This window comes from Epinephelus fuscoguttatus, linkage group LG19, assembly GCF_011397635.1.
Source record: "Epinephelus fuscoguttatus linkage group LG19, E.fuscoguttatus.final_Chr_v1".
NCBI lineage: Eukaryota > Metazoa > Chordata > Actinopteri > Perciformes > Serranidae > Epinephelus > Epinephelus fuscoguttatus.
The window spans coordinates 23,616,538-23,643,805 of NC_064770.1; the positions used below are offsets into that span (position 1 = coordinate 23,616,538).

Genomic DNA, 27,268 nt, shown 5'->3' on the forward strand with positions numbered 1-27,268 from the left:
CCTCCCCATAAATATAACATGCCACAGCAATGCAGACCTCCTGTCTATTTTTGTAAGCTGAAACCATTTCCCTCAGTGGAAAAGATTTTTATCCACTTTAATTTCACAGATAAAAAACCATAAATTGTGAAGACAATAAAGCCTCCACAAAAATAGCATTTTTAGTCTTGTGTGTGTTTTTTTCTGGCTTCATATGAGCAGAGGAAATCTCTGCCCGTTGCTTGGCTAATTTATACAATGTAAAATGCCATAGGCTTGTGCTAATAACGTTAGCATGTTATATTTGTTTGGAAAACCTGTTTAGTATATATTTAGTATATTTGATCAATTTAGTCCAATTAAAAAAAAAAAAAAAGCTAAACTTGAAGTGAGCTGCTCAGCGGCTGCATGTCTCTAGTGCACTTGCTATTAGGGGTGGGCGATATGACCCTAAAATAATATCACAATATTTCAGGGTATTTTTGTGATAATTATATTCTTGTTGATATGACAAATTAGTTTAAAAAAAATGCTGCATCCAGATCTCTTCATACAGCCATGATATCTACAAAGAGGATCTTCTTCTATGAAGTCTGCCATGTTGTTTCTGCAGTAGCCCAGAGTGGACAAATCAAACACTGGCTCTAGACAGGGCCTTTTGCGTTTTCATGTCGGCCACCATTTTTCTCCTACATGCTGGGATACGGGAGCAATTTCAGTTGGTTGCAACGTTGCAAGCTCATCACTAGATGCCACTAAATCCTACACACTAGACCTTTAAATAAATAACAATATTTAGAAACATCCGGTTAGAATATTAAAAATAAAAATGACAATTAACCTGCGTATCACTATGCATTTTAAAACATGTGCTTTAGCAGAAATGTGTGAAAATGCTATTTTGGCTTTCACAATTTTTACAGGATCATCCATTATTAGTGTTAAAAACAATATTCAAAGATGGTTTCCTTCCATATTTAAAAGATTCAGATTTATTTTAATGTAATTCTTATTTACACAGCTCAACATTTAACTTTTTTCTTAACAAACAAACAAACAAAAAAACACTTTTATTTTGAAGACAACAATCACATAGCCCAGCCTCTCGCAGACTCAGAGGGGTGCTGAGAGTTTGGGTAAAACATTTAAACAAAACCACAGTGCATCAAACACCAGTTTCTTTTCAGTAAAACAAAACATCAGAACCAGAGGAATGCAATGAAAGGAACAGATGCAGAAAAACAAATGGTAAAGGAGACATTAAAAGGCACACTGAAAAGTTCACCTTAAAATCACTCATATTCTCACCCACATGAGGGTTAAAGAATTTAAGGCAAGTAGCTACATAATGACTGAGCTTCATTTAAGGAGACCTAAAAATGCTCGATCATGTCATTATCAGCCTGCTGTTAAAGGTTGTTCATCGATGTTGTACTTGAAGGTGAGAGAGTTCTTTGAATCAAGACACAAACTTCCTGTCACTCAGGACACTCCGCTGTGGGCTCTGTGGGCAGCGAGCTGATGTGCTGGAGCAGCCGGTCGCAGTAGAGAGGACTCCGCTGTTTGTCTCTCACTACCTCCACTTCCCTCCTTAGAAGAGCCGGGTGGACTGAGCTGCCTGCCTTCAGGATCTCTGGACACACACACACAACACCGAAGACACGAACCAGACAGGTGTCAGCATTTAGGATATGTCATGAATGAGGACACACGCATATAAAAGCAAAAGGTTCTGTGCTAAAAATAAACATCCACAATAAAATACTGTTAGTTTTGATACTGAAAGCTGACCTTCTCATCTAACTCTCAAAATGTCAAACTTTTCCTTTGAGCTTAATTCTCCAGGGGAGACTTAAGATGTACTGAAAAATCTGAACTCAAATGTCTAAAAACAACTACAACATTGTCATTTTTTCGGGTTTATTTTTTCCACTTTTTGTATTTAATAGATAAGAAAGTCTAAGTGTGAAAGGGGGAGACAGAGGGGATGACATACAGCAAAGGGCCGCAGGCTGAAATCTATCCTGCGGGCGCTGCAGCAGGGACGTTGCCATTGTATGTGGGATGCCTGCTTCACCCACTAAGCCACTGGGCGCCCCGAGACCATTGTTATTTTGTTGAGTCGTGTTATTATTCTAAACATTTCAAACAATGTTCGAACCCACAAAAATCTGTAATTATAATCAAGGACATGGTCTGTGTCATTTGGTGGCTGTCTCTTTTCAGTCATGTTCTATATATCCTATATTTGTCAGGGTTGTGTTTGCCTTCAAGAAGCTGCCAAAAATTGGCCTTTTCACTTTTTAGATCTTGGTCTTTTTTAGCTATATGTTTTAATCTGACGAAGGATTTGAGTCATCACACATCTTGATCTTAAGTTATCAGAGAAATAAGTGGAGCGAATGTTAGCGAGAGTTTGGCTCCAGCCCCTACTGTGCCAAACAGTGTCAAACACTTTCGGTATGGTACCTTTGGAACCAAAAGTAACCCTTCAGACATGGTACCTAGACCCTAGCATTTCCACTGCAAACAGTACTCTTAAATGTGGGCGGGGTTGTTGTCACTCACTGCTCCGTCCAGCACTCACTGTATTTCCTCATTAGCAGTGACACAGATGAAAGTCTGCACCTCGTTTATCGTCCACAGAACGAGGCTGCAAGGCGACAACATTCCACCTTAAAAGTCAACGGCAGTCGGCCCAGTGAGTTCAGTTATTTTCCTTCTCCGACTCCAGCTGCTGCAAGAGGCAGCAAAACATGCTTTCATTTTATAGTTACAGTAATAAAACTCTCCACGGTGTGAACAGTGGTTACATGAGCCTCAAAACCAGCCACAACTCAGCCCTGAGCAGAGTGACCGTCCGCTGTTGACCAATCAACAGACTGCAGTGTTCACAGCTCCACCTTTTAGTACCAGAGCTGTGTGCTAGGTACCCCAACAGGAGAAGGACCAAAAATGGGGACGGTACAGCACGGTTCCATTGGTACCATCCACGACTTTTCACAGTGGAAAAAAACAAACAAAATAAAAAAGTACCAAACTGAACTGTACTGTACTGCTCGGCAGAAATGGGGCTATAGAATCACTGATTTTTAATGTGAAACTGATTTATTCAGTGTTTTTACTGACAAAATCACCCGAGCCATTTGTTTTGAAAAGAAGGAGACCTCTGTGAATAATTCTGCTCCTGGTAAAAACCTCCTGAACATCTGGATCTTGAGTTATCAGAGAAAGCCCACATGAGCAGTTGGGCGAGCAGCCCCTCTGCGATGGAGAAACACTGATTTTAACGTTAAACTGGCTTATTCAGCGTTTTTACCAGTTTTAATCACCCAGTCCATTTATTTTGGAGTGGAAGAGACCTCAGTGGATAATTCGGCTTCCAGTAAAAACCTACTGAACCACAGCCACTGAAGGAATCCTCACCGAAATATTTTATGTTTAAATGTAAATATTGAAACTTGTGATCTTCAGTGTATAAATGGGGTCAATGGTCTGCTCTTGTTGCCTTTTTTATTTTTCTTCTACTTGGTTTTGACGGTCAGTCAGGTTGATTTCTCTCCATGAAACATGTAAACCTGCAGGAGTTTCCCTAAAGTTCAAATTTACATTCAGGCACATCAGACCCAAATTCTCTACAGATCTTGAATCAAGTTCTTAGTTTCTAACTTGTGTCCAGGCAGGTGATTACTCTACCCTGATTTTTTGTTTCTGTGGTAGCACAGTCAAAAAGATGCCAGCAGATGGCAGCGATGAGCCACACTACGTTAACTCTGCAGCTCACATACTGTTTGTGCAGGTGCCTTTTCCTACCACTAGGAGGCGATAATCCTCTGTCTAATTCTCTTCCTCTCACTGTTCCCACACCTTCTGATGATTTTCAGAGGTATACTGAATGTCTTGAAGTGTTGTCAATGGGTAAATGCTATGGAAACCACACAGCAAAAGTGCTGTTCCAGTGGTGACACGCCGTCACTCTGGATGAGTTAGCTCATGTAAACTCATCATCTGATACTTGCCTTTGTTCTTCAAGGAGATGGAGGGGATTTTTAGCTTTTGTGTATACTGTACTCAGATGGGATGGAGGTGGGGCAGTGGGACTTTGAATTAAAGGAGAACAATGATGACTTGTGGGAACTGAGTGATACTCGTGCCAGCAGTGTGTGTGATTGAGCAGGTAGCAGCCGCGCTGCCAGGATGGTGGGATTATTAGGGTGGAGGACTGGAACAGTGAGAGAAGGAGGGATGAGATGGGAAGGGGGAGGTAGGGTTGGCGGTGCTGTCCGTCATGCTGTCAGGACATGCTGCACACATCAAGCCACTTCACAGATATGCGTTTGAAATCCAAGAAGCATAAGAATGGGATCAACTATTAAAAGGAACAAAGAGAGATAGAGAGGAAGAAAGAGAGCGAGGAGGGGGGAAAAAAGCTTCAAACAGAGCCGTGCATGAGAGCGAGGAATGCTTCCACATTTGCAGCGCAGGCGGTTACGGGTGCTGTCAGATACAGACGATCACTCAGCAAGATGTGAGGTCATCTCATTTCACAAAGAGACTCCGAGCTGTCTAAGAATCTACTGTACTTCATGGAGATCACAGTTTGAAAAACTGGACTGCACACAGTGGCTCATGTTCACATCTTCACACTGTAAGGGCCCGATACGAGGTCACACTCTGATTTTTAATTGTTTCAAACTACAATGGATTTAAAGCTACTTGATACTTTTGTAGTCATGTTATAATTTAGTATCCTGTGCTGCAAACCTTTAAACCTCTGTAGCACCAGTGCTGTGTGCAAAAATGTAACGTACAGCCCTGCTATTTATTTTACTTAGCTCTGATTTAGTCTAGCTACATGTAACCCAAATCTAGTCGATTTAATTTTGAAATTGATTAAATGTAATTTTCACCATTGCAGATGGCATGCGGTATGATATTCAATCAATCACGTATGGAGAGTCAACAGTAATTAAAATATGTTTATCTCCATTTTTTGGACATGGTCTCTACATAGCCGTATAATTGATGACGTCTACACTTTAGCTATGGTTAGACGTCTACCAAATTTTCACTGACAGCCCAAATTCAGCCGTGATTTAGCCTAGACGTCAGGTCTTCGTGTAGACAGCTATTAGACGTTTTTTTAAACCAAAAAATATGTTGTGCAGCTGTATATTGTCAAACAGGGAATTTTGTTTTGCATTTTGATTTGATCACATTCTATTTTTATAAAAGCGCTTGTGACATCTCAAATGTGGCTTTGACCAGCAACTGAAAACATGTCATCCAGGGTACATGTCTTAAAATTTTTAAGACTTCCGAAGGATTTTTAAAGACGTTTTAATGCCAATTATGAATTCAACACGTTTTAAGACTTTTTTAAGGACCTGTCAGAACCCTGACAGAAGCTCAGAGACATCAATTAAAAAGAGAGTGACAAAGACAATATCAAAAGAATTTCAATTTCTATTCTTGCACAATATATATAGATTCAAGCACTTTCAATGACCCATGTCTATGTATATCTGTACTCCAAAACTGTCCTTGATTTTGTCCCCTCAGATTCACAAACTTTCAACTTTCAATTATTGTCATCAAATCCAATGAAAAGATCAAAACCAACAATTTTCACTCAACATTTTCAGACTTCCCTTGACTGTCTTTGACTCTCAGACCAAAATCCATCCGTTCCTACTGAAGATGTAAATCTTCAAGACAGATGTTATTTGTACCTTGATGTAAACAGCCAATATGGCTTTATATGTACACCCGGGTCTACAGTTATAGTTATATGACGTTAACATGAATGGGTCTATTCAGCTATTCTGCTGAAGTTTATGTACACAGTGTGCATTCAGGAGCTTTAAACATCCATCCATCCACCCACCCATCCTCATTCCTTCGGTCACTACCCAGAGCTCATGACCATTGGTGATGGTTGGGACGTAGATGGACCAGTAAATCAAAAGCTTTGCCTTATGGCTCAGCTCCCTCTTGACCACAACAGTCCAGTACAGGGCCTGCATCACTGCAGATGCCGCGCCAAAACCGCCGATCCATCTCTCGCTCCATTCTACCGTCGTGTGAACAAGCCTCAGAGATACTTGAACTCCCTCGCTTGAGGCAGTTTCCCACTCCCAACTTGGAGGGGACAATCCACCGTTTTCCGGCAGAGAACCGTGGCCACAGATTTGGAGGTGCTGATTCTCATCCTGACTGCTTCACACTCAGCTGTAAACCACCCCAGTGCATGCTGGAAATCAAGGTGTGATGAAGCCAACAGAACCACATCATCCGCAAAAAGCAGAGATGCAATTCTGAGGTCACCAAACTGGACCCCTTCCTCCCCACAGCTGTGCCTTGAGATCCTGGCCATGAATATCATGAACAGAACAGTCAGAGACAAGGGACAACCCTGGCGGAGGTCAACCCCCCACTGAGAACGTGTTCAACTTTAAACATCCTAAAAATCAGAAATAATAAGGCAATGTTGACTGACAGAGCTCTTGAACCTCAGTCTCCTTGGTAAAAGTCCTGTGTTTAACTCACCCACCTCGTTTTACTGCCTCCATAGACTCTACGTCACCTGACTTTCTGGCAGTACATCTGTGAGTTTTTTTCTGTAAATTTACCACTTTAATCTTAGAGAATTTCCGAGACTGGCTGGTACCAACCCTAACCATGACCTCATTGCCCAAATCCTAACCCTCAAAATGACAAAAACTATCCTATCACAAAAAGCAGTGGGATCCATTACAACACGTCGTAGGGATGGGTGTACAAGTGTGTGTGACTATTTTCACCCATGTGCAAAGCGAATCGCCGAATCTTTTGAATATGGGTCACAAATATTTAGTTTTATTTAAGGAAAGGGGGTAAATAATTTCCTTAAACAGCTGGGCACTGTGGTTTTTAGCAAATGTTACTCAAACAAAGTAAATAGCACTTTTGTTGGGGAATACATGCACCTGTAAGTTTGGTGCTCTAATGAGTATTTAAAGCAGCAGGACAGTGCTGAAATTGATCAACTGAAAGTAAACTTAAGAGCTCATGTTCATCAAACACAGGAACATGTCACCCAGTGTAATAGTGTGGCTCATTGAAGTGTTTTTGGATGATAGCACAGAGGAGTAAGATCCATCAAGGTCACAGACAACACTTGTTAGGAGAATAAATTCAACGTTGACTCTGGTCTTTTCATGGGATTTGTTGACAAAAGAAAAATATAAAACATCCTCAGACTTATCCATCAACTAGTATCAGTTTTGGTGAGTAACTTATTGCCAGAGCATGAGTACGAGATAAATCATATCCAGCAGGTTGAGACAGCAAAAAAAAATTCTCAAAAATGATCCCTTTCATGTTTAAACTGGAACATACAGAATTACGGTATAGTTTTTCAAAGCGGATCCTTAAAGTACACGCGCGCAACACACAAAATCACTCAACTACAAGAAATACGGATGTACGGTGTGTGGGCGAAGGCCGGTTAATACACTTGATCTACATGTGTTATTCTGCCTTCTGCAGTCAAGGTTACGGACACTTTTATAACTAATGGCAACAACGAAAATGCTTATTGTCCTTGGACGGCTTTCAAAAGCTGTCTCGCAGAGCTAGAATTCATGGTATGGAAGCTATTGCTGCATCTGGTGAGTGTGTGAATGCCTTTCCCTCTATGTCTAGCCGTATGAAGATGAGGGATCCCGTAGAGAGGCCTCTCTGCGCTGGCTAAGGCATCAAGGCTCACCTGCGTCCTGTCAAAAGTAATGACAGCGAACATCCATGAGAGTGGGAGAGAGTCAAAGTCCAGAGGAGCTGAGCCTCGGTTACACACACATACACACTTCAGGAAAAGCCACTCAGACTTTCCATGGATGCAGCAATAAAAACACAGCCGTGAAGCTGCTAGTCTGTCACTGAAAACACTGGGTATGAGAGGAGGAAGTTAGACGGACAGATAAAAGACAAAGATTAAGTGTGATGGTTGTGAGGACAGATGTGAAAAGGTGGCGAAGGGAAGGGGGGGTCCCCATGTGGTTAACATTAGGTGAAGCTGTTCTGTGTTGGAGGGAGATCCTGGGTGGAGAGGCAGACAAACAGCCCATTTTACAGCAGGTATAATGGCAGAAGAGTTATACAAATATTAGAGTTTACATATTAAGGGGACAGTTCACTCCACAATCAAAGACAGATTTTTTCCCTTTACATGTAATGCTATTGGTCACTTTTGATTGTTTTTATGTGACTTGCCAAGTGTTGGAGATATCAGTCGTACAGAAGTCTGCCCTCTCTCCAGTATAATGGAACGAGGTGGAACGAGGTGGAACGAGGTGGAACGAAATGGAACGGGACGGCACTCGGCTTGTGGTGTTCAAAGCGCCCAGAAAATACATTTGAAAGACTCAACAGAAATGTGTCTTTCCATAAATCATGACCCGGTAACTCAAGATAATCTACAGACTTTGCTGTGAGCAGATTTATGTTGCAGCCATTTTATTTTTACCGAACTACACCTGCCAACTGAGTCACCATGCTGAAGGAAGTGTGCATCTACTCATGGACGAGAGGATTGTACTTGTACTTAACAGCACAAGATGTAAACATTAGGGCTGCCCCCGACTAAGAATATTCCCAGTCGACCAATAGTCATCATTTAGGGCCATTAGTCGACTATTTGCCTGCATGTTTACGATATTAATTTAACTATTAAATGATATATTTTGGGCGGGGCAACCCAATGGTTTGAGTTGAAGGTATGAGAAAGAATAGTATCAGTAACATTGTTAACACTGTGCTACATTACAGAGAAATACAAAACCGTACTAATAAACCTTCATTAATATAGGCCTATATTTTATCTACAAGTGCACGTCACACACTGAGCGAGCCGCCTGTTGATGACGCTGTCGGCAAAGCAGCAATGATTGTGCTAAGTGGCTAATGGGCATGTAGCTACTTCCATGTTTCAGATGATACGTCATGTTTGTAGTCGACCAATGAAGATGAGTTTACATATCACCTTGGGTTCGTCCTTCACCTTCTCAAAATGATCCCACACTTTGGATTTCCTGCCCGACATGTTATTAACTAGCCTGTGGACTGCCTGGAAAGCGCTAGGTTGGGCTCTGGGTGCTACTCAAGTAGTGCAACTTTTTTTTTTTTTTTTTTTTTTTGGCGACTAAGCGACCATTGATATCTTACTGTCTAATGACAATTCTGGTCGACTAACATTTGGTTGACTATTAGGGGGCAGCCCTTGTAAACATTAAAGACGTCCTCCTTGGATGAGCTATACCTTTAAGCCATGTCATGTAGTTCTTACATGAAACTGATCACATCTGTGGATTATCTTGAGTTGCTTGGTCATGATTTCTGGAAAGACACATTGCTGTTGAGTTTTTCAAATGTACTTCTTTAGCACTTTGGGCACCACAAGCCGAGTGCCATCTAGTTCCATTATATTCAAGAGCAGGCAGACATCTCTACATGTGATATCTCCAACACCTGGCATCGCAGACCAAAACAATCTAGATTAATAAATAGCACTAAAAGGTAAAAGGAAAAATATGTAGTATTAATTTTGGGGTGAACTGTCCCTTTAACCTGTGCAGTGTCCTTCTCAGGTGGGTGCTAATCCATATCTGGATCTTGTGTTTCACTCCTGAGGGCCACGTCCATCCCGGCCCCTAAGGCTATGCTTTGGCAGGAGGAATTGGTTGAGCTGCTTCTGGTGATAAATTGTGTGGAAACAAAGGATACCAGAGAGCTCCTGAAATAAAAGACAGGGGGAATCTGCTGGCAGAGTGCCAGGCAATTATCTAGTGTTTGATAAAGGATACCCCAAATTCCTCTCATCCCTCTGTGAGTGTGTCGGACGCAGCTGGCCGGTCTGCAGATCATCACGGCTAAACTCTGCTTTCATCGTCACCATCATCATCTGTACTATCTATATCGGCTGAATATGTTTATCAGATAATCACGGTCATAAGGTCCGTATCACACAATCATTTCAAGTCAGACACATGAGGATGTTTCGTATTATGTTTCCCATAATGTCATATTCACAATTCCTCCTCATTCTGACCAGCACTGGTATCTGTGGCCTGTCAAAGCACTAGCAGACAGCTAGAAAAAAAGTCTGCTATATTATATTTTTTGACAAGTGTAATGGTTATGATTAATAGTCAGGACTCATAAAGAGCTGAGGGAAAAGCTTTGGCACATTCCACATGGAGTAAATCCTTAAACTGTAATGTTTTATCCACTTTACGTTTGCACCCAGCATGACACCGCCATTTGCTTATCTTTCTGTTAAGCTCTCACCATCAACTACCAATCAAAACTCCATCACTGTCTCAGATGTTGCTGGTTCAACACACCCCACCCCGTCTCACCGAGCACTTGGTCCTGCACCGAGCTGTCGGGGTCATCCAGGTGCAGGAGGAGCTGCTGAAAGAGGAGCTGCAGATGAGGAGCAAAGAGCTCAGGGTTGTAATCTTTGGTCAGGCTGGACAGCCACAGCCCCAGGGCCTGCAGGGCGACGCCGCGCACCTCCTCGCTGCTGTCGTCCAGGCGCTTCAGCAGCTCTGTGGACGGGAATATAAATATTAGATTAGAACCATTTTTATCCTCATTGTAATCATTGTTGCAACTTTGCTAATTTGATGATGTTTTTTCAAGTTATTTTCAATGAAAGCAGACATTATAGAATAAATCACAAAGCGTGCATGTAAATGTCATTGTGCAGAGTGACATAATGTACTGCATCAATTTCCCTCCGTGTGTGTCCTCCACCTACCTGGGTAGACCTTGTTGAGGGCCTCAGGGTGCAGACTGGTCCCTATGAGCCTGAGTATGGCGGACAGGGAACGACAAGCCAGCAGCCTGCCCGTCTGAGAGTCCTCTTCCAGAGCTGACAGCACCCGGGGACTCAGTTTGTCCTCCTGACACAGCAGCTGCACACAGGAAAGGCACAGACCGGCAAAATCAACTTTAAATGTTACATGACACGTTCAAAGTCTCCTCATAATATGTTTAATATAATTCAGACTCACTCAAGGAGACACAGTTTACATAAAGGTGTTTTCGTATAATAAAGCAGGGCTGTATCGAATGGTTCTATAAATGCAGATGCATGTTCATGTCCCTTTGGAGGAAGCCTGATTCAATGGTGCAGAATCCTGCTGACAAAGTTGCTATTCCAGCTTTGGCAGCAACTGCTTACACTGCAAAGTGACTCAAAAAGAAGGAAACTGACTTATCAAAAAGTAAGACTAAAAGAGAATCTGAGAATAAATGAAGGCAACACATGTCCGTACTGGCAAAGCACTTTAGAAAATGTTAACAGTTTAGCCGTCTGCTAATGGGAGCTAACATTAGCAAGAGCCTATAATCTGTGTGTCCCCCGCCTCACTCCCCACCACTACTGACAGGAGGACAACGAGCAGCAGGTCCAGAGATAGCGCACACTCCATCTCCAGGAGATTGGACAGCCCTGACTCCCTGCTGGATCAGCAAGGCCTTCTACAAATTTCTGCCCATCCCAACTTTAAATTGTTACAAAAAAAAAATCATACTATGTATCTATGTTTGCTTGGCGCTCCACCAAGACGTCATCAGTATGAATCCATTTATTTTAATTGATTTTGTTTGGGGATTTAAATATTTTTCGGGTGATGACAGGCTAAAATATGTCAACAGATATTTGAAGCTTCATTCGAAAAACCTCAACAGGAGCTTCAAATGTAAAAAACGAAAAGGCAAAAGTGATTTTTCAGTAATGGTAAAAAGAAATGTGTGCTTCCAAGTCATTTCCACACCTCAACAACGAGAACTAGGAAAGAGAAGGCTGATTAGTGAAACTGACGACAAATCCCAAGGAAATAACTTCTCACACTTTTCTTTGATTGTTTATGCTGAATTTTTCTTTTTCACAACCAAAGTGAAATATCACCTGAAGCATGACATATTCACTTCAGGTCTGGATCAGTTTGTACAGACGCACAGGCATGGAGCCCAACTTTAGCACTACAGTGAGGACCGATGTTTTCATCACACCAGCAGATGAGAAACAGAGGAAATGGACAAACAACGTGAAGCTGAGCGTGCGGACCAGCGGGCCAAGAGGTAATGGCTAAAACCTCTGTCACCCCGTCTGTTTGCTATTGAAACCGTGCAGGCGAAACAGTAAAACAAAGGAGCGAGGGGAGAGGGAGGGAATGAGACAGAAAGAGGAGGAAAATTTGGCAGAGAAGTGATCCGGCATTACATCAGTGACAATCTGAGGGTGCCAAGTGTAACCAGAGCTGCTAATTGTTTTCACAGGGAGCAGTGAGGAAACCACGGCCCTCTAAATGAAAGGCTGTTTGATTTGCCCGTGGAAATACACACATAACCTTCTGTTGTCACACCCATCAGGACATGTTGTTTATTTCATCTCTACTGTAACCTTAATGTGAACTTTTACTCGGACACAGCGAGCAGCACAGTCCTGTTAAGTCACCACTTTTCCAGATTTTTCTATTCTTGTGAGGACATTTGGGTGCCAGCAGATAGTAAAAGTTTGATTGCACACCCACGCCCATGCTGACATTGTCCCCCAGCTGTTTGCTTTGCCTTGTAGTTAAAGATGTGTGAATAGGAGAGGTGTGTGAGCCAGTTTCAACTGGTCACTCTGCACACGCAAGGGCAAACATAGCCAGATGTGTGTGTGTGTGTGTGTGTGTGTGTGTGTGTGTGTGTGTGTGAGCACACATGCTGTAACTGGGCACAAGCTCTGACAGGCAGGTGCAAGGGCATGTCCCGGTGATAGTTCCTCCGTACAACAAGGGCCCACAACAGTGGAAGCATTGTTCCTCGGGGACAAAGGTATGTGAACCCGCTTGCCCCCTCGTACACCTGCTACCTGCAGCGGCCAACTCTTTCAGCCAAGGGAATGGCGGAAGATATATTTTCCTAAATGGCCAAGGGGGACCGTCTATTTTGATGTGAAATGGACAAAACAGACAATCTGAAGTAAATGTCAACTCCTGGTGGATTCAAAAAATGCACTACCACATCTTTTCCTTTACAGCTGAGTCAATAAAAAGTGTTTCTGCAGATTGGAGATCAGGAGTGCGTACTACTGGAGACCTTTCATATCCGGTGTTCTCTTCCAATGCTTATGCATCCCTTTATACAGGTGGAAATAGATGTAAACCCTGCAGGGCTGGGTATCAGGACTCATACCCTTAAGGTATCGAGTACCAATAACTTCTCAAAACAATACCTGAATTTGATCCTTTTTATACTCAAATCTAGAAAAAAGTCTACTTGTATGTTTTTGCTGGCAGCCAAGAACCTCAAGCACTCTTGAATTTAATGCAACATGTGCTTGGCCTACTACCGCAGCAGCTACAACCCCAGTCTGTGGTGTAAAGAGAGTCAAGACCACCTAAATTGAGACCAAGACATGACAAGACCATAGTGTATGGAGACGAAGGCCAAGACTTTGAGGGTCTGAGACAGAGTCAGGACCAGACCAGTGAGAGTCCCACACTGAATGACACTTACAATAGAACATGCAACATGTAAACCACAGGCACTCCTCAAATTGATCTAAATAGCCATAGAGTATATATACATATGTGTGTATGTATAAGTGTATAAACTGTCTAGATAACATAATCAAAGGGCATTGCAGAGGTGAATTTTATGTGTGGGAATTTTCCGTTGCTTTCTATGAGCAAACACTGAAGAGCTGAACTTACTCCTTTTACACACAGGCAATTTAGTAATATCCTTGCAGATATCCTTGCAGTCGTGGTCGTGACTGTTGTTGAAATAAAATCCTGAGTCCTCTTTGTCTGACATCGAGACTGGACCCAGTATAAACATGGTGGCGTTGAAGATGAGACCTTCAAAGCATGGTCGAGACCAAGGCCAATCTCAACTACTACAACACAGTATACTTGGCAGAGTTAGCAGTTCAATGTGCCAAGATGCCACCAAATGTTTTAAAGTATAGCCATACCACATGCCTGTAGTGTCAGGTGAGACTTCAAGCAACTGAATGCTGCGATTCAGATGATGGGTATCAAAAGATTTACCGCCTTGCAGTGGTAGGCATCTGCAAACCTGTCAAGTTGCAGTTACAGTTTACATCCACGTCTGTGAAAACATGGATGCTTCATAGACATCTTCAACATGGCAGCACAGAAGATCAGGTGTGCATAAAAGATTAGTGTCACCAATTCAGTATCTGACCAAATGTCTCCCCTTCTGTTCCTGAGATATAGTGTTAAATAATGGCGGAAAAAATGTTTTTGCAGAACATGACGTCACAGTGCAGCTGACCTTTGACGTCTTGGATATGAAATGTGGACTTCATCATTTTATCCTGTTAGACATTTGTGTGAAATTCCGTCATAATTAGCGTATGAATTCTTGAGTTATGGCCAAAAACATGTTTTGTGAGGTCACAGTGATCTTGACCTTTGACCACCAAATTGTAACTAGTTCATTCTTGCATCCAAGTGGTGCCAAATTTGAAGAAATTCCCTCAAGGTGTTCTTGGGATATCACCTTCACAAGAATGGGATGTACGTACATAGGAACAACATAATGCCTCCGCCAGCTGTCACTGGCATAAAAAAGTATCGAGTGAAGTACTCTGGTGGTATCAGTGTCACTTAAAGGGTCCTGGTATTGTCATTTCTTAAACGATACCCAGCCCAAACCCCTGTGTGTCATATGTACCTTTGTGTACATGTCATCTCTGCAGCATTCATGTGTATAACTTTACCTGTCCAGGTGTGATGGCCCCTCCGTGCAGCAGGGCCAGTACACAGCTGAGGGCTGCGGTGCGGACAGCAGCAGCGGTACGACCAGCGTGCCAAACCAGGTTAGGAAGCAAGATGTCACACAGGAACCTCTCTGACTCATCACGGAAATGCCTGGAGCGAGGCAGAGAGTAGAAACATGGAGACAGAACAGGAGGAGGCCATTGGCATTTATACATTTTTAACGACTAGCAAGGAATAGCGCCCATTTGGAGGACAAGTGGATGATGATGGCTGTTGGGAATGCAACAGCAACAAAATGGCTTTGCTACAGTCATTTTCCCACACTTGATGCAAGGCAGAGGGGGAGGCGAGGAGTGCAACATCTGGGCGTCCTCCTTTCCCTTCTCCCTCTCTTTTCCATGCTGGTTTAGGCCCTCTGACATCCTGTCACACACTTCCAGAGTCTGCACTGCCCCTTTGCTCCAGACCAACTCCACCAGCAGCTACACTGCCTCCAGCCTCTGGCTATTCAGCTGGTGTCACAAAAAACTGGTCATGACTTTAGATAATATGTGCTGTACTGTTTCATCGCCAGTAGGGGGAGACTGTGTGCCACTAAAACAGCCAGCACTGTGCACTGCTGCCTTAGCTCAGTCTCGTCATCTTGACAGGTGTTGAAAGCTCATCATGAGTGACGCCAGGAGATGGAAAGACATTTTTCCACATAGCAGGGATGATGTCCAAAGGAAAAGAAGAGTGGGACTTTCACCTTTTCGCTTGTATGTCTGTGCACAAACACACACATTTCCAGGGAGTTTTGTCTGAGCACCCTATGGTCACAAAGCAGCTGCGGAGCAAACAACAATCTCTCACAGCACATATAGTATTTGAATTTGTCATCGAGTGGAACTGGGCAGCAAAATAATTTCACCATCTTATCAGCAAACTTCTATTGTCCAAATAACTGATTCAAACAAAAGTCATTATTTAAGTTTGTGTTTGACACTTTTAGTCGAGTTGCGTAACACAGGAATACAGTTCATTCCTTTAAACATCAGTTTGAATATTTCATATATACTGATTTTGGACACATCCAAATTATTGTTGTGATAATGTTTTAAACTATATCATACATTTCTTCCTTAAGATGACGATCAGCACTCTCCAAGTTTGGAGAAGCAGGAAGGAGCACTGCCACAAAGCTAAGCAATGCACTGCTGTGGATGGGGGTTAGCGGCAAAATGTATTTTAGCCATCTCCAAAAAAGGCCCACCTAAAAATACTGACATCAGTTTAAGTGTGCACTATATTTGGAATATTTTTTACTGCTTTACCTTACCGCCAGACAGCCCTTTCTGACAGGGAACTGAAGCTGTTATATCGCTCTCTTTAAAGCCACCAGACTCCACTGACATAACAGTAATTTTACCTCGCTGAGCAAAGAAGTTGCTGGTCAACAGCTGCGTCGATCGATTAGTTTGTGTTGTTGCGTGACTGAACTTATCCTTAAAAACTAACTGGATCAAGGCAGTGGTAGACCAGCAACTCCTGTGTTCAGCGAGGTAAAATTACTGTTATGTCTATGGAGTCTGACTTTGAAGAGAGCAGTTCAGTTCCCTGTTGAAAACGGCTGTATAATGGCATGGTAAAGCAGTGAAAATATTCTAAATTCAGCGTACACATGAACTATTACTGACTTATTTAGGTGGCTAAAATAAATGTTGCTGCTGGCCCCGTCCACAGCAGTTTACTGCTTAGCATCTGCATTTGAAGTTCTGCTTGCTTCTCCAAACTTGAGGCGCGGTGACAGTCGTCTACTGTATGTAATACACTGACGATGGATAAGTACCTCATATAACCCCACTTCATAAAATCTGAAACATCCTTTTAAGGGAAAACACATTTGGAATAAGAGGAGGATGTCACCCCAATCACAACTTTTTTTCTTGTTTTATATCTTAAAAGCTGAAATTGAGACTAAGATGGATTCCCTCTGCAGTTCACACATGCATGAAAGCACACACTCTTATCTCACTTGTAAGCTGCACATGATTTCGGCTTACAGAGGATGAACTTTCATTTCTCACACATCGCCTTCTACTTAAATTTCACTTCAAGCTTTGTAATCACAGCACACAAATCCACATGAAACAAAGATATTATATGTGTGTGTGTGTGTGTGTGTGTGTGTGTGTGTGTGTGTGTGTGTGTGGATGAAAGGCACTTCCATGTGCACACACTTACTTTCCCTTTCTGCTTGTTCTATAGTGGAGCTGTCATTATGTCATTTTGGTTGCGGAACAAAGAGAAGAGGTTTTCTCTATGACTATCATTGTCCTCTTGATGACATATAGCGTGTGTGTGTGGGCTACAATCTGCTGAGCAAAGATAAGGCCATAAATCATGAATGAAGGGATGAGATGAGCATGAATGGAAATATTATGGCAGACCGCACAGCCCCACATGCTGTATGTTAAGCATTTTGCTTGAAACCTTTTGAAGGTGTAACTTGATTTCTGTCTCCTGATGGACCTGTGATTACCGGAGATGTAGCTGAGGAATGAGAGGAGCAGTTAGCAGCACAGGTGGCCGCGCTGGGAACGGGGCAAAGAGACAGAGGCTTCTTTTGTCTGATATGCACATGTATGGCTAAAATAATCTGATGAAAGCTGAAAGCAAAGTTCCAATTTCCAAGTTTTTGGCAAAGGTGGCAGAATGTTTTGGCTTAAGAACACTTCTTGTTGTTTCTGCAACATTTTTCACTGACAATGATATTATTTTGAGTTATACTCTTTACACTGCCGCCAGGCTCAAGCCAAAAGCTATTGCTCATATTAACCAATGGAAACCCTTATGGACCATTTGGCTGCAGGGTTAGGGTTAGTTGCACGCTGCACAGATGTCTCCATGGCAACCTCCTGGACGAGGTTCATCTGTCTGATGGACAGCAGCAGCTGCTGTGATCGCTGGCACCCGGAGGGGGCCTCTGGCTTAATGCATTCCCTCAGATTAGCTGTGAGCTCAGCCTGCAGGCTGCACAGCTGAGGGCTCGGAGGGGACCCTGGAGGGTCCGCAGAGAGGAAGAACCCAGAAACAGGAGCTCCTCTCTGGGTGCCAGACATCCCTCCTGTCCTTCCTCTTTCATCACTCAATAACCATTTAAAGGTATTACTAAATCACTGAAGAGAGATTCAGACATCATTTGCTTTTGTCTTCTTCAGGCATGCTGGGAAGTGATTTGAGTTAGTCTAGCTGATACTCCCAAAGGGACCATATTAACTCCAGTGGGACTTCTTTCACTCTATGTGGTGAGTCTGTAATGGGGTTTATGATTTCTAAAGTATGATGAACTCAATCACACCTGAATCCTCTGCTAGTCCTAAAGAAGCTGATAGGGATACAATGACCTCATGAAAATGATACTACAGTGTTTTGTGTTTCTAATTATAGTCCCTTGTGGGCTTGGTACTAATTTGCAGGTTCATGTGGGGTTAAGTCTAAAATATGAGTTGTGCTAATAACGATGACTTTAAAAATCTCAGACTAGACAAACACAAACAACTAAAGCCCGATGTGACATCATGCAGTGATGAAACGGCGGTAAATCAACCTGCAATTTAGCAGTTATGTGCGTGTCTTTGCTTCATAGAATAATTGCTCTGTGTGTGTATATCAAGATGTTAATATGTGCAGAACATTTGTGTATGTGCCCCTCTCACCCCTGGGAATCCAGTGTGTTGGCTGCATCCAGAAGCAATTTAGCAAGCATTGTGAAGATGCTCATCCTCATCTCTGGGTCTCTGTCTGGTTGAAGGCAGCTGTACAGCAGAGGCATCAACTGGCTGACAAACTCCCCGATCACTGGACCTACAACACACACACAGAAGTTTGCATTAATACTATTTCAATAGTTTTTTGGGGCATTGTGTGCTTTTATTGGACAGTTAACAGTACAAATCTGGGGAGAGAAGAGGGTAGGATGTGCAACAAAGTTCGAAAGTTCTGCGGCCTTAATTGAACCAGGAATGCTGCAGTTATGTGGCCTGCACTTTGACCACTAGGCCACCGGATGTCCCTTCTATTGCAATATGTTCAAAACTCCAGTGTGACCTCAGCACAACTTGAACCTGGATTATTTGTCTTCCTAATTTTGGCACTTTATTGGGTCAGCAGTCAAATGACTTGAATTTATTCAGTAATCCAACTCATTTAAAGCCTTTAAACCACCATGATGGCAAGGTGGTGCAGTGGTTAGCATTGTTGCCCAGCAAGAGGGTTCCCGGTGCGAACCCAGGGAGGGGGAGCTCTACACTCTGTGCACAGTTTGCATGTTCTCCACATGTCAGCGTGGGTTTTGCCAGGTGCTCCAGCTCAGGGCATTTGTGCACCATCAATGTACATCCCCTAAAAGTGCTTGACTTTGCCACTGACAGGCTCAGATTATTATTTTAGGTGTCTGACATCATTATGGAAAGGATCCCTACAGAGACTGACATCTTTGTTACAGAGTAAGATCCTTTATATTTAACCAGAAACAGCCCCATAATCGGCATTGCCAAACCCACCAGACTCCATTTAAATAAACAGCAATATTAGCCTGTATCGAACCAGCATGTTTTCATATCTAACTTGATGAATTAAAGGTTTATTTCAACCAAATCAGGTGATTGTTTCAAAAATGGGAAGACAAACCAGGGCAGTTTTTGTGAGTTTTATTTTGTTTCTGTAGACTCCGAATGAAGTGTGTTTTAAGATGATAGAATTAGTGTTTATTTAAATGATGTTTGGTGTGTTTGACGATAGCGATTTTGGGGCTGTTTCTGGTCAAAAAACAAAGGAGCTTACTCTTTTTTTAAGAGAATATTTTTGGGGCTTTTCTGCCTTTACTGGACAGGACAGACTAAGTGTGAAAAGGGAAGCCATGGGCTGGAATTGAATCCGCGGCTGCTGCTGCAAGGATATTGCTTTTGGACATGGGACGCCAGCTTTACCCACTGAGCTACTGGGTGCCCGGGGAACTGAGTTTTTAACAACAAGGTCTATCTCTGTAGGGACCTCGTCCATAATATTTTCAGACTAACAATCGGAGCCTGTCGGTGGCAAAAACAAACACTTTTAGTGGACATACATTGACGGTGTGCACAGGCCCAGAGTGGTTACATTGCAGGATGTTTCGTGGCTGCTGGCTGCCTCGTTTAATACTGGATCAATTTAAGAAAAACGCTGTTCTCACTGGTCACTCAGACACAAAAACATGGGGAACAAGGCCCAGGTTGAAAAATCCAGAAGCTACCCTTTAAGACGTCTTTATGTTTGGCACTGACCAGAGGGCTTGAGTTATTGAGACCTCAATGGACTGGTGAGACAGTGACACAGAGCCCCGAGGAAATGAGACACAAAAAGGTCTTTGTGTGACAGTGTTTCTATACAAGTGTCTCTTACAGGAAAAATGAGAAACTCACAATGCAAGTATTCCCAGTTACACTCATGCCCACACTCACACACCCACCAACAGTCTGACTGCATGTTTACAGAGCTATATATAGTAATCTGTGTGTGTGTAATGACTGATAAGTGTCCGTGCCCTGTTTGGACTCTGAATTGCTCAGACATGAGAGGAGACAGAGGAAATCCTGAGACTGCCTGAGGGCGGTGGCCAACATCATAAAGAGATATGGGAAAACAGGCAGAGAGCAAAAGAGAGACCTATTTTATCAGATGGGAATGTATGAATCAAAGGGTGTGTCATTTAACCAGAGGTGTTATAGGAAATGTCTGCAGGTCACTGCACAACAACTACGGATATGACGAGGAAGCAATAGGAAATTTCACTGCACACTTATACAAACACACCCAGGGATAACGTTAGACACTAATATTTTTAAGCTCTGGCCCCATAGGCCACCAAGCCCCAAAATTTGGTGGCTAAAGTACACTTTTGATGGCCTAAATAAAAGCCTACAGGGAAGGCAATTTGGCTGGCTGTTTAGCTCAGCCAGCTCTTAGCCCTATTCTCTGCTGCCGAAACCCTCATCCATGCTTTCATAACATGCTGACTAGATTACTGCAACAGCATCCTATACGGTTCATCATCCAAAGTCCAATACATCCAGAACTGCGCTGCCCGCCTGCTCACCCACACCCACTCCCGAGAACACATCATCCCTGTCCTCCAAAAACTACACTAGCTCCCCATTTCACACCGCATACAATATAAAATCCTCCTACTCACCTACAAATCACTTAAAAACCTGGCCCCCACCTACCTCACAGACCTGCTCCACTACTACACCCCCCCCTAATAGAGCTGTTAGCTCTATTAGCTCTGTTTGCTCCAACACACTGTAAACTCTGATGAAGATGTGCTGCGTTGTAGTTGCTCAAATCAGTTTGTCATTTGCTAGGTGATGTTAAACATACACACGAAGATCTACGCTCGTCCCAGATGCATTTTCTGTCACCTACAGGGACAATGGGACGCTGTTAGTCTCAGGCCCTGGCTAGCTGGCAACGAGTACCATTCGCTCATGGTCAAACACATCCACGCAGAAAAAAAGGCTGTCATTGGTACCAGTTAGCTTACTGACTTTTTTAAGTCCCTGTCTCTCCCTATATTGGTTAGTAAGTGTGTCTTGAGCCCCTTTTATACTGCCAGTTCACGACGGGAATTTCACGCCATAACTCCGCACATAAGGTACGATAGTAAAACTGGGGGACAGAGTTGTCTCACCTTTAAGACGGCGGTGAAGGTAGTAACAGAGCCGGATCAATGTCTGTGTAAAAGGGACAGCTGGCAGTAGGAGACCATGGATGTGACATGTGACCCACCACTGGGAGATTTAAAAAGCAGCAAGCAGCAGTTAGCAGCTAACTCAAAGAAGAAAAGCATGTCAGCAAACTGGGAAAACAATGAGGTCTTGGAGCTCCTTGCCCTCCCAGCAGCGGATGATGTCAGCCACCATATAACAGGGATGGTAAATGATTACTATAATCACGTTAATGCCAATGTTATTGTCTAGATAGCATTGTCAACACTATTTTATATATCACACTAGAGGCCAACGCTGTTGTGTTAAATGTCAGGCCTGTCATCCCTCTTTTGCTTCCAGGATGCCGGCATGCAGTCTAAAATAAAACACTTTAATGTCGCTGTTTGGTTCGTTGGGAAAATGCAAAGGCGCTGTAAAGAAGGGACTTCGTAGCGGCTCATTCTCAGGAGAGACCTGATAACACTAAGTGGCCGCAGCAGGCCCCCTACAGGTGGTAAGTGGTGGCCACATAGTAACTTCTTGTGGCCATGGGCCATCATGCCATGGTTAATGTTGAGTCCTGACACCTCATTACTGCTCAGAGAAGTCTCAAAATGCATTCTGTCCTTGGGCAAGGCACTAAATCCCCAGCACAGAGAAAGAGAGAGCTCGAGTCGACACACAATAGATCAGACGTTCTCACACCAGTGGAAGGACAAAAGACTGTGAGGAGGATATGAGAGGGCAATAATTTTTCCTGTCCCCAATAAACACAGATGGAGTGTGTGAACAGCTGATGAGTAAGCAAGATGACCAATTCTCAGTTGTCAAATTAACTACCGTCAATTGTTCGGCGGAGGGCCGATTTCCCTGAATCATGTGCACATAAAACAAAGCAGCCACGCGCTGTGTGTTCGGCTGCCCGTAATAAAGTCCTTGGGTCCTGTTAAGAGCAAAGATCACATCTGTAGGAATGAAACCTAGGGAAGCTTAGAGCGCACACACACACACCCACACACACACACCCACACACACACACACACACACACACACACACACACACACACACACACAGCTTCAAAGTGGCCTTGATCCAGGGGAAGGTCAAGAGCAGACGGCTGTGGCTCTGTTTGATGTAGTGACCCACACGGCGATCACTGAGTGGACTTAGAATGGACTGGTCAGTTAGCCGTGGGAGTGTGTGCAAGAGAGTCCGTGTGTGTGTATGGGGATTAGAGGGGTACCCAGCTGCCCAGTCAATTAGAAAGAGAGAAGAGGGAGGGAGGAAGAGATGGAGATGAAAGTGTGACCCATGGAGGTGCTGATGATGGAGGATTACATGGTATAGAGGGAGGTAACGGGAAGTCTCAGCACCAAAGACAGGGTCACAGCTTTTTAACCCACTGCAACACACACACACACACACACACACACGGACTAACCCCTGTAGACAAGTCTGAGACACAAACGGAGGGAGAGACGGGGATTTAATAAAGTCAGTAAGCCAACTGGTGCTAATGACAGCTCTTTTTTTCCCTCTGTGGTTGTGTTTGACCATGAGCCTCTCTGCTTGGGTAACAGACATAATAATTCTTTCACTGTGTCTCTGAGTGATGGCCATTGGTGGGCATCCATCTTGGACAAGAACAATGGCACAGCACTCACCTACTGGGGAGTCACGCAATAAATCATACAGATTTTAACCTTAAATATTGTGTCATTTGACAGCGCTCATATCCATCAAGTGGTGCTGACAATTGCTCGGACCACCACTGACACACACGTGCCCAACTTCTGATGCCGACATACCTCTCAGGAGCAGTGTGGGTTACTGAATGAAAACATTGACGAGGTGCTTTTTGCTAATTCTATACACACAGACACTAGAAAACGAAACATTCACAAACATTACAAACAATTTCAGTAAACTATCTGGATCCTTTGTACAAGAGAGAATCTGCTCTGCTGCTTTGACAGCTGCTGGTTTTGACGCGCTGCCTTGATGATGGATCACGTGTGAACAGGACAAACAGCTTGATGCTTCAAATGTGATTTAACATGTGTCTGAACAAGTTGAGGAAAGAATGGCTTCACAAACCACACCATGAAGTAATGTTTAAAGGAATACTTCACCCACAAAATGATCACGTGTCGGTCAGTTACTCTTCCTGTGTTGCGCTGAATTAGTGAAGAAAAACCTTGTTTCATTCCTCAACAGTGGACGAAGAATCCAAACACAGAAAAAAATCTTGATGTACTGGAGAAAAAGGGGGCTGCGTTTAATTACAGCAAAACTTTAATAAAACATCTGTCCCATTTATCCAGTTGCATGCTTAGTATATCCCAAAAACATGCATTTTTGATGAAACATTACTATTTAAAACACTTCCGCCTAAACAGCCTCAGGCATCAACGAGTATCATGCCTGGGTAAGAGCTAGGGGTGTTAACGATCCATCGATCTAGACTGATATATGGATTCAATGTTCCAGTATCATCGATGAAAAGTGACAGCATCGATCTATATCATCATCTTTGGGACACGCTTTTATTTTGAAAGTCTGTCTCACTGTCAAACAGCAGCAGGCAGATAGCAAACAGCCAAGAGAAAGACGATGAGGATAACGTTTTTTACTCAGGGATACATCACAAGTGTGGAAATGATTTGGATTTCGGAGAAATAAGGGGTCAGCAGGCAGAGCACATGGTGTATGTTAACAATGAGATAAAACGGGGCGTTGGTAGTGTAGTGGATAGTGCCGGCTCTCCATGTACAGAGGCGATGCCTCGCTGCAGCGGTCGCATGCTCGACTCCGGCTTGCAACCATTTCTGCATGTCACCCCCATGTTTTTATCTTTTATGGCCAAAAGCAGAAAATAAAGGTGTGGCAGCTTCTTTTGTAACTAATTGTGTTATATGGGCATTTAATATCATCTTATGTCAATCGCAGACCCCTAAATCTCATCGAGTCAAAATCGTATCGTGGAAGGCTTTGTCATATCGGCAAATATCACATCGTTGTCCAAAGAATTGATATAATATCGTATTGTGATGAAGCTGGTGATTTACATCCCTGGTAAGTGCATGCATTTGAATTCTGCTCAATGGAATTCACGAGCAGCGTTCAAATGCAAGTGCTTACCCATGTACACAACTACAAGTTTTAGCAAATATGCATGTGTAGATTAGAATAGATACATGAGACCTGGATTAAACTGATGTTTTGATATCATGTTGCTGCTGTTAAAAGTGGACCCCTTTTTGGACCAGATAATCTTCACGAATCCAAGGTAACACACACTGAGTGACTGATATACAAATAATCATTTTGTGGGTGAAGTATTTCTTTAATAAAACGTGATTTAGATGATATAGTCTCACCAATGTGCTGAGGTTAAATGGACCCACAGAGCATGTTCAGACTGATGACTGACGCAGTGATTTCCCCGTCATTAACAGGTTATTTGACAGGCCGATTTATCAAAACCTTACTGTATATCTTTGACCGTTATTGTGTCTATATATGTGCAAACTTCAGCACCTGCTGTATAATTTGGCAATGTCGTGCGCACATTCAGGCTTCACTTCTCACCTGATTGTATGACTATGATATGCAGTCTAAGTCTCTGTGGGGAGTAACTGGACCAGGTGTTGACAGAGGCAGACAGCCAGTCCAGCAGCTGGCCCATATGTTGTCTATAGAGCTCCACAGAGTCCAGGCCTTGCACCTTACACAAGAACTGCACGCTCTCCACAGCCTGGGGAGAAAGGGAGAGGAGGAACAAAAGTGATGTAAACATATTTTTTAACCTACAATCTGTACATAAAAATCACACAGAATTCATGCACATTTAGGCCAACAATGGCGACAAGACCTGGCATCTAATTGAGACCTGTGTTTATTTGTCAAAATGTGTAGCCACATCCAGCTATTAAAAGGGACTGTGTGTTTAATTGGGGCTCGACTTTATGGTAGTCAGGATGGACAGGGAACACTGGGTGAGAGAAAGGGCAGATGAAGAGCTGATGAGAACAAACAAAGCAGAGAGCATTGTGTTCAAGTTTAACAGTTGATGCTGTTCTCTTGTAATTTTTAAGAATTCTTCGGTCACGCTCACATGGGAGGCACAAAACCATCATGTGAAACCATGGGAAGAACAACACAGCAGACATGACAAGGTCTTACACATAAAACCACTCAGAAAGAAAAACCCTGACAGATACACAGGATGTCACAAAGGCACAGGAACCGACAGAAACACACACACATGCGCAGATGCGCGCGCACACACACACACACACACACACACACACACACACACACACACACGCACAGACACACACACACACACACACACACACACACACACACACACACACACACGCAGACACCAATAAAGCTGAGCTGGGAGGAAAGGGCAGGAATGAGAGATAGGAGAGTAAATAATTAGCTGACTCTTCAGGGCAGGGGAACTGACCTTTAGGGCACTTCATAGTTCCCTTCATAGTCCCTCAGGGATGGACAGGGACAGAGACAATGTCTGAGTCACAGATCGGCCCCTTTAGAAGAGCGCGAGACAACCCTGAGCCGTCCACTGATGGGAAAGACGTGCCCCTTTTCTGGGAAAAACAAGTTCCGCTCTTCCTCTGGGTCCGGGAATGCCCAAGGCCATTCTCACCCTCCCTCTCTCCTTCTTAATCCATTCCTTCTCATCTCCTCTCTAACACTGCTCCCTGTCTGAACATACACACTCATTCAGACAGACGTAAACACACACTCACTTACGCACACACACACACACACACACACACACATACACTGGTGGCCCATGTGGTGTCTGGAAAGCATCGCTGCCAATCCCTTCCCGCTCCTCTCTCTGTCATTAGCCTCCTTCGGCGACAAGCAGTTAGGCGACACGCTGGCCTCAGATACTGTTGGCTTCACTTGTCACTGTTCCTGTTTGTCCCTTTGCATTTGGAGGCTGACCACAACATGGAAGCTTGTTACTTGCATATCATTTGGCTGACCTGAGGAGGCGTTATGGAGCCACAAATGGGACTGAGCTGATGACACACGCTCGCTCAGACACAATTCATCTCTCCCTATCTGTTTTTTTCCCTCTATTTCTGTCTGTCTTTTTCTCCACCTTTCACCCGCCTCCTTTCACCCGGGACTGGATTTAAAGTTCCACTCCAAAGGTGCAATTTCAGCTCCCCTGGCTAAGTGGGTAATTATACAGTTGGCCATGCCCACTTTGAACTTGTACAAATGCTGACATTCCTCAAATAGCTCTCTTGCTTCATAAAACCTGCTTACCTTTCTAATAAAAGAAGAATGGAAAATTGAGGGGAGAGAAAAAGGTGGCATGTCTAAGTAGAATTGAAGAAGTACACAGGTGGGATGATATGCTGCTTTGCCCGGAAGTGAAGGCAGAACGGCAGACAGGCTGTATCTGGGGTTGCATCTTACAACCGTTGTGTTTTCTCACCTTTTCACTGATATGCGGCTCGTTGGAGAGGCTCTGGACAGTGACCAGCACCTGCAGCAGCTGCAGGCTGACTGAGCCGGGGTCTGACTCACACTGACGCAGCAGCACGTCCACGCAGGCCAACAGCTGCTCCAAGTACAAGACCTGGGAAAGAGGGACAAGTATTATATGGTCGTCTTGTCTGGTGCACTTCAGTCCTCACAATCTCCTTTTATCTGGCCTGCTCTAAGTCTCTCTCCACAGCACGGCATCTCCTTAATCTGCAGTGTAACTCTATTAATAATCT

General features: G+C 43.5%; 1 protein-coding gene across 1 annotated transcript in view; it reads right to left on the reverse strand.

Annotated features, from left to right (window-relative positions):
* Positions 1 to 972: 972 nt before the first annotated feature.
* Positions 973 to 27,268, reverse strand: part of LOC125880024 (dynein axonemal assembly factor 5-like) — a 41,632-nt gene continuing 15,336 nt past the window's right edge. Inside the window, exons 7-13 of the mRNA XM_049562233.1 lie at positions 26,983 to 27,126; positions 25,086 to 25,251; positions 18,464 to 18,611; positions 14,765 to 14,915; positions 10,781 to 10,937; positions 10,377 to 10,568; positions 973 to 1,612 (exon numbers count right to left, since the gene is read on the reverse strand). Coding sequence (XP_049418190.1) covers positions 1,458 to 1,612; positions 10,377 to 10,568; positions 10,781 to 10,937; positions 14,765 to 14,915; positions 18,464 to 18,611; positions 25,086 to 25,251; positions 26,983 to 27,126 — 1,113 coding nt within the window. The 3' untranslated portion in view covers positions 973 to 1,457. The remainder of the gene's footprint in view (positions 1,613 to 10,376; positions 10,569 to 10,780; positions 10,938 to 14,764; positions 14,916 to 18,463; positions 18,612 to 25,085; positions 25,252 to 26,982; positions 27,127 to 27,268) is intronic.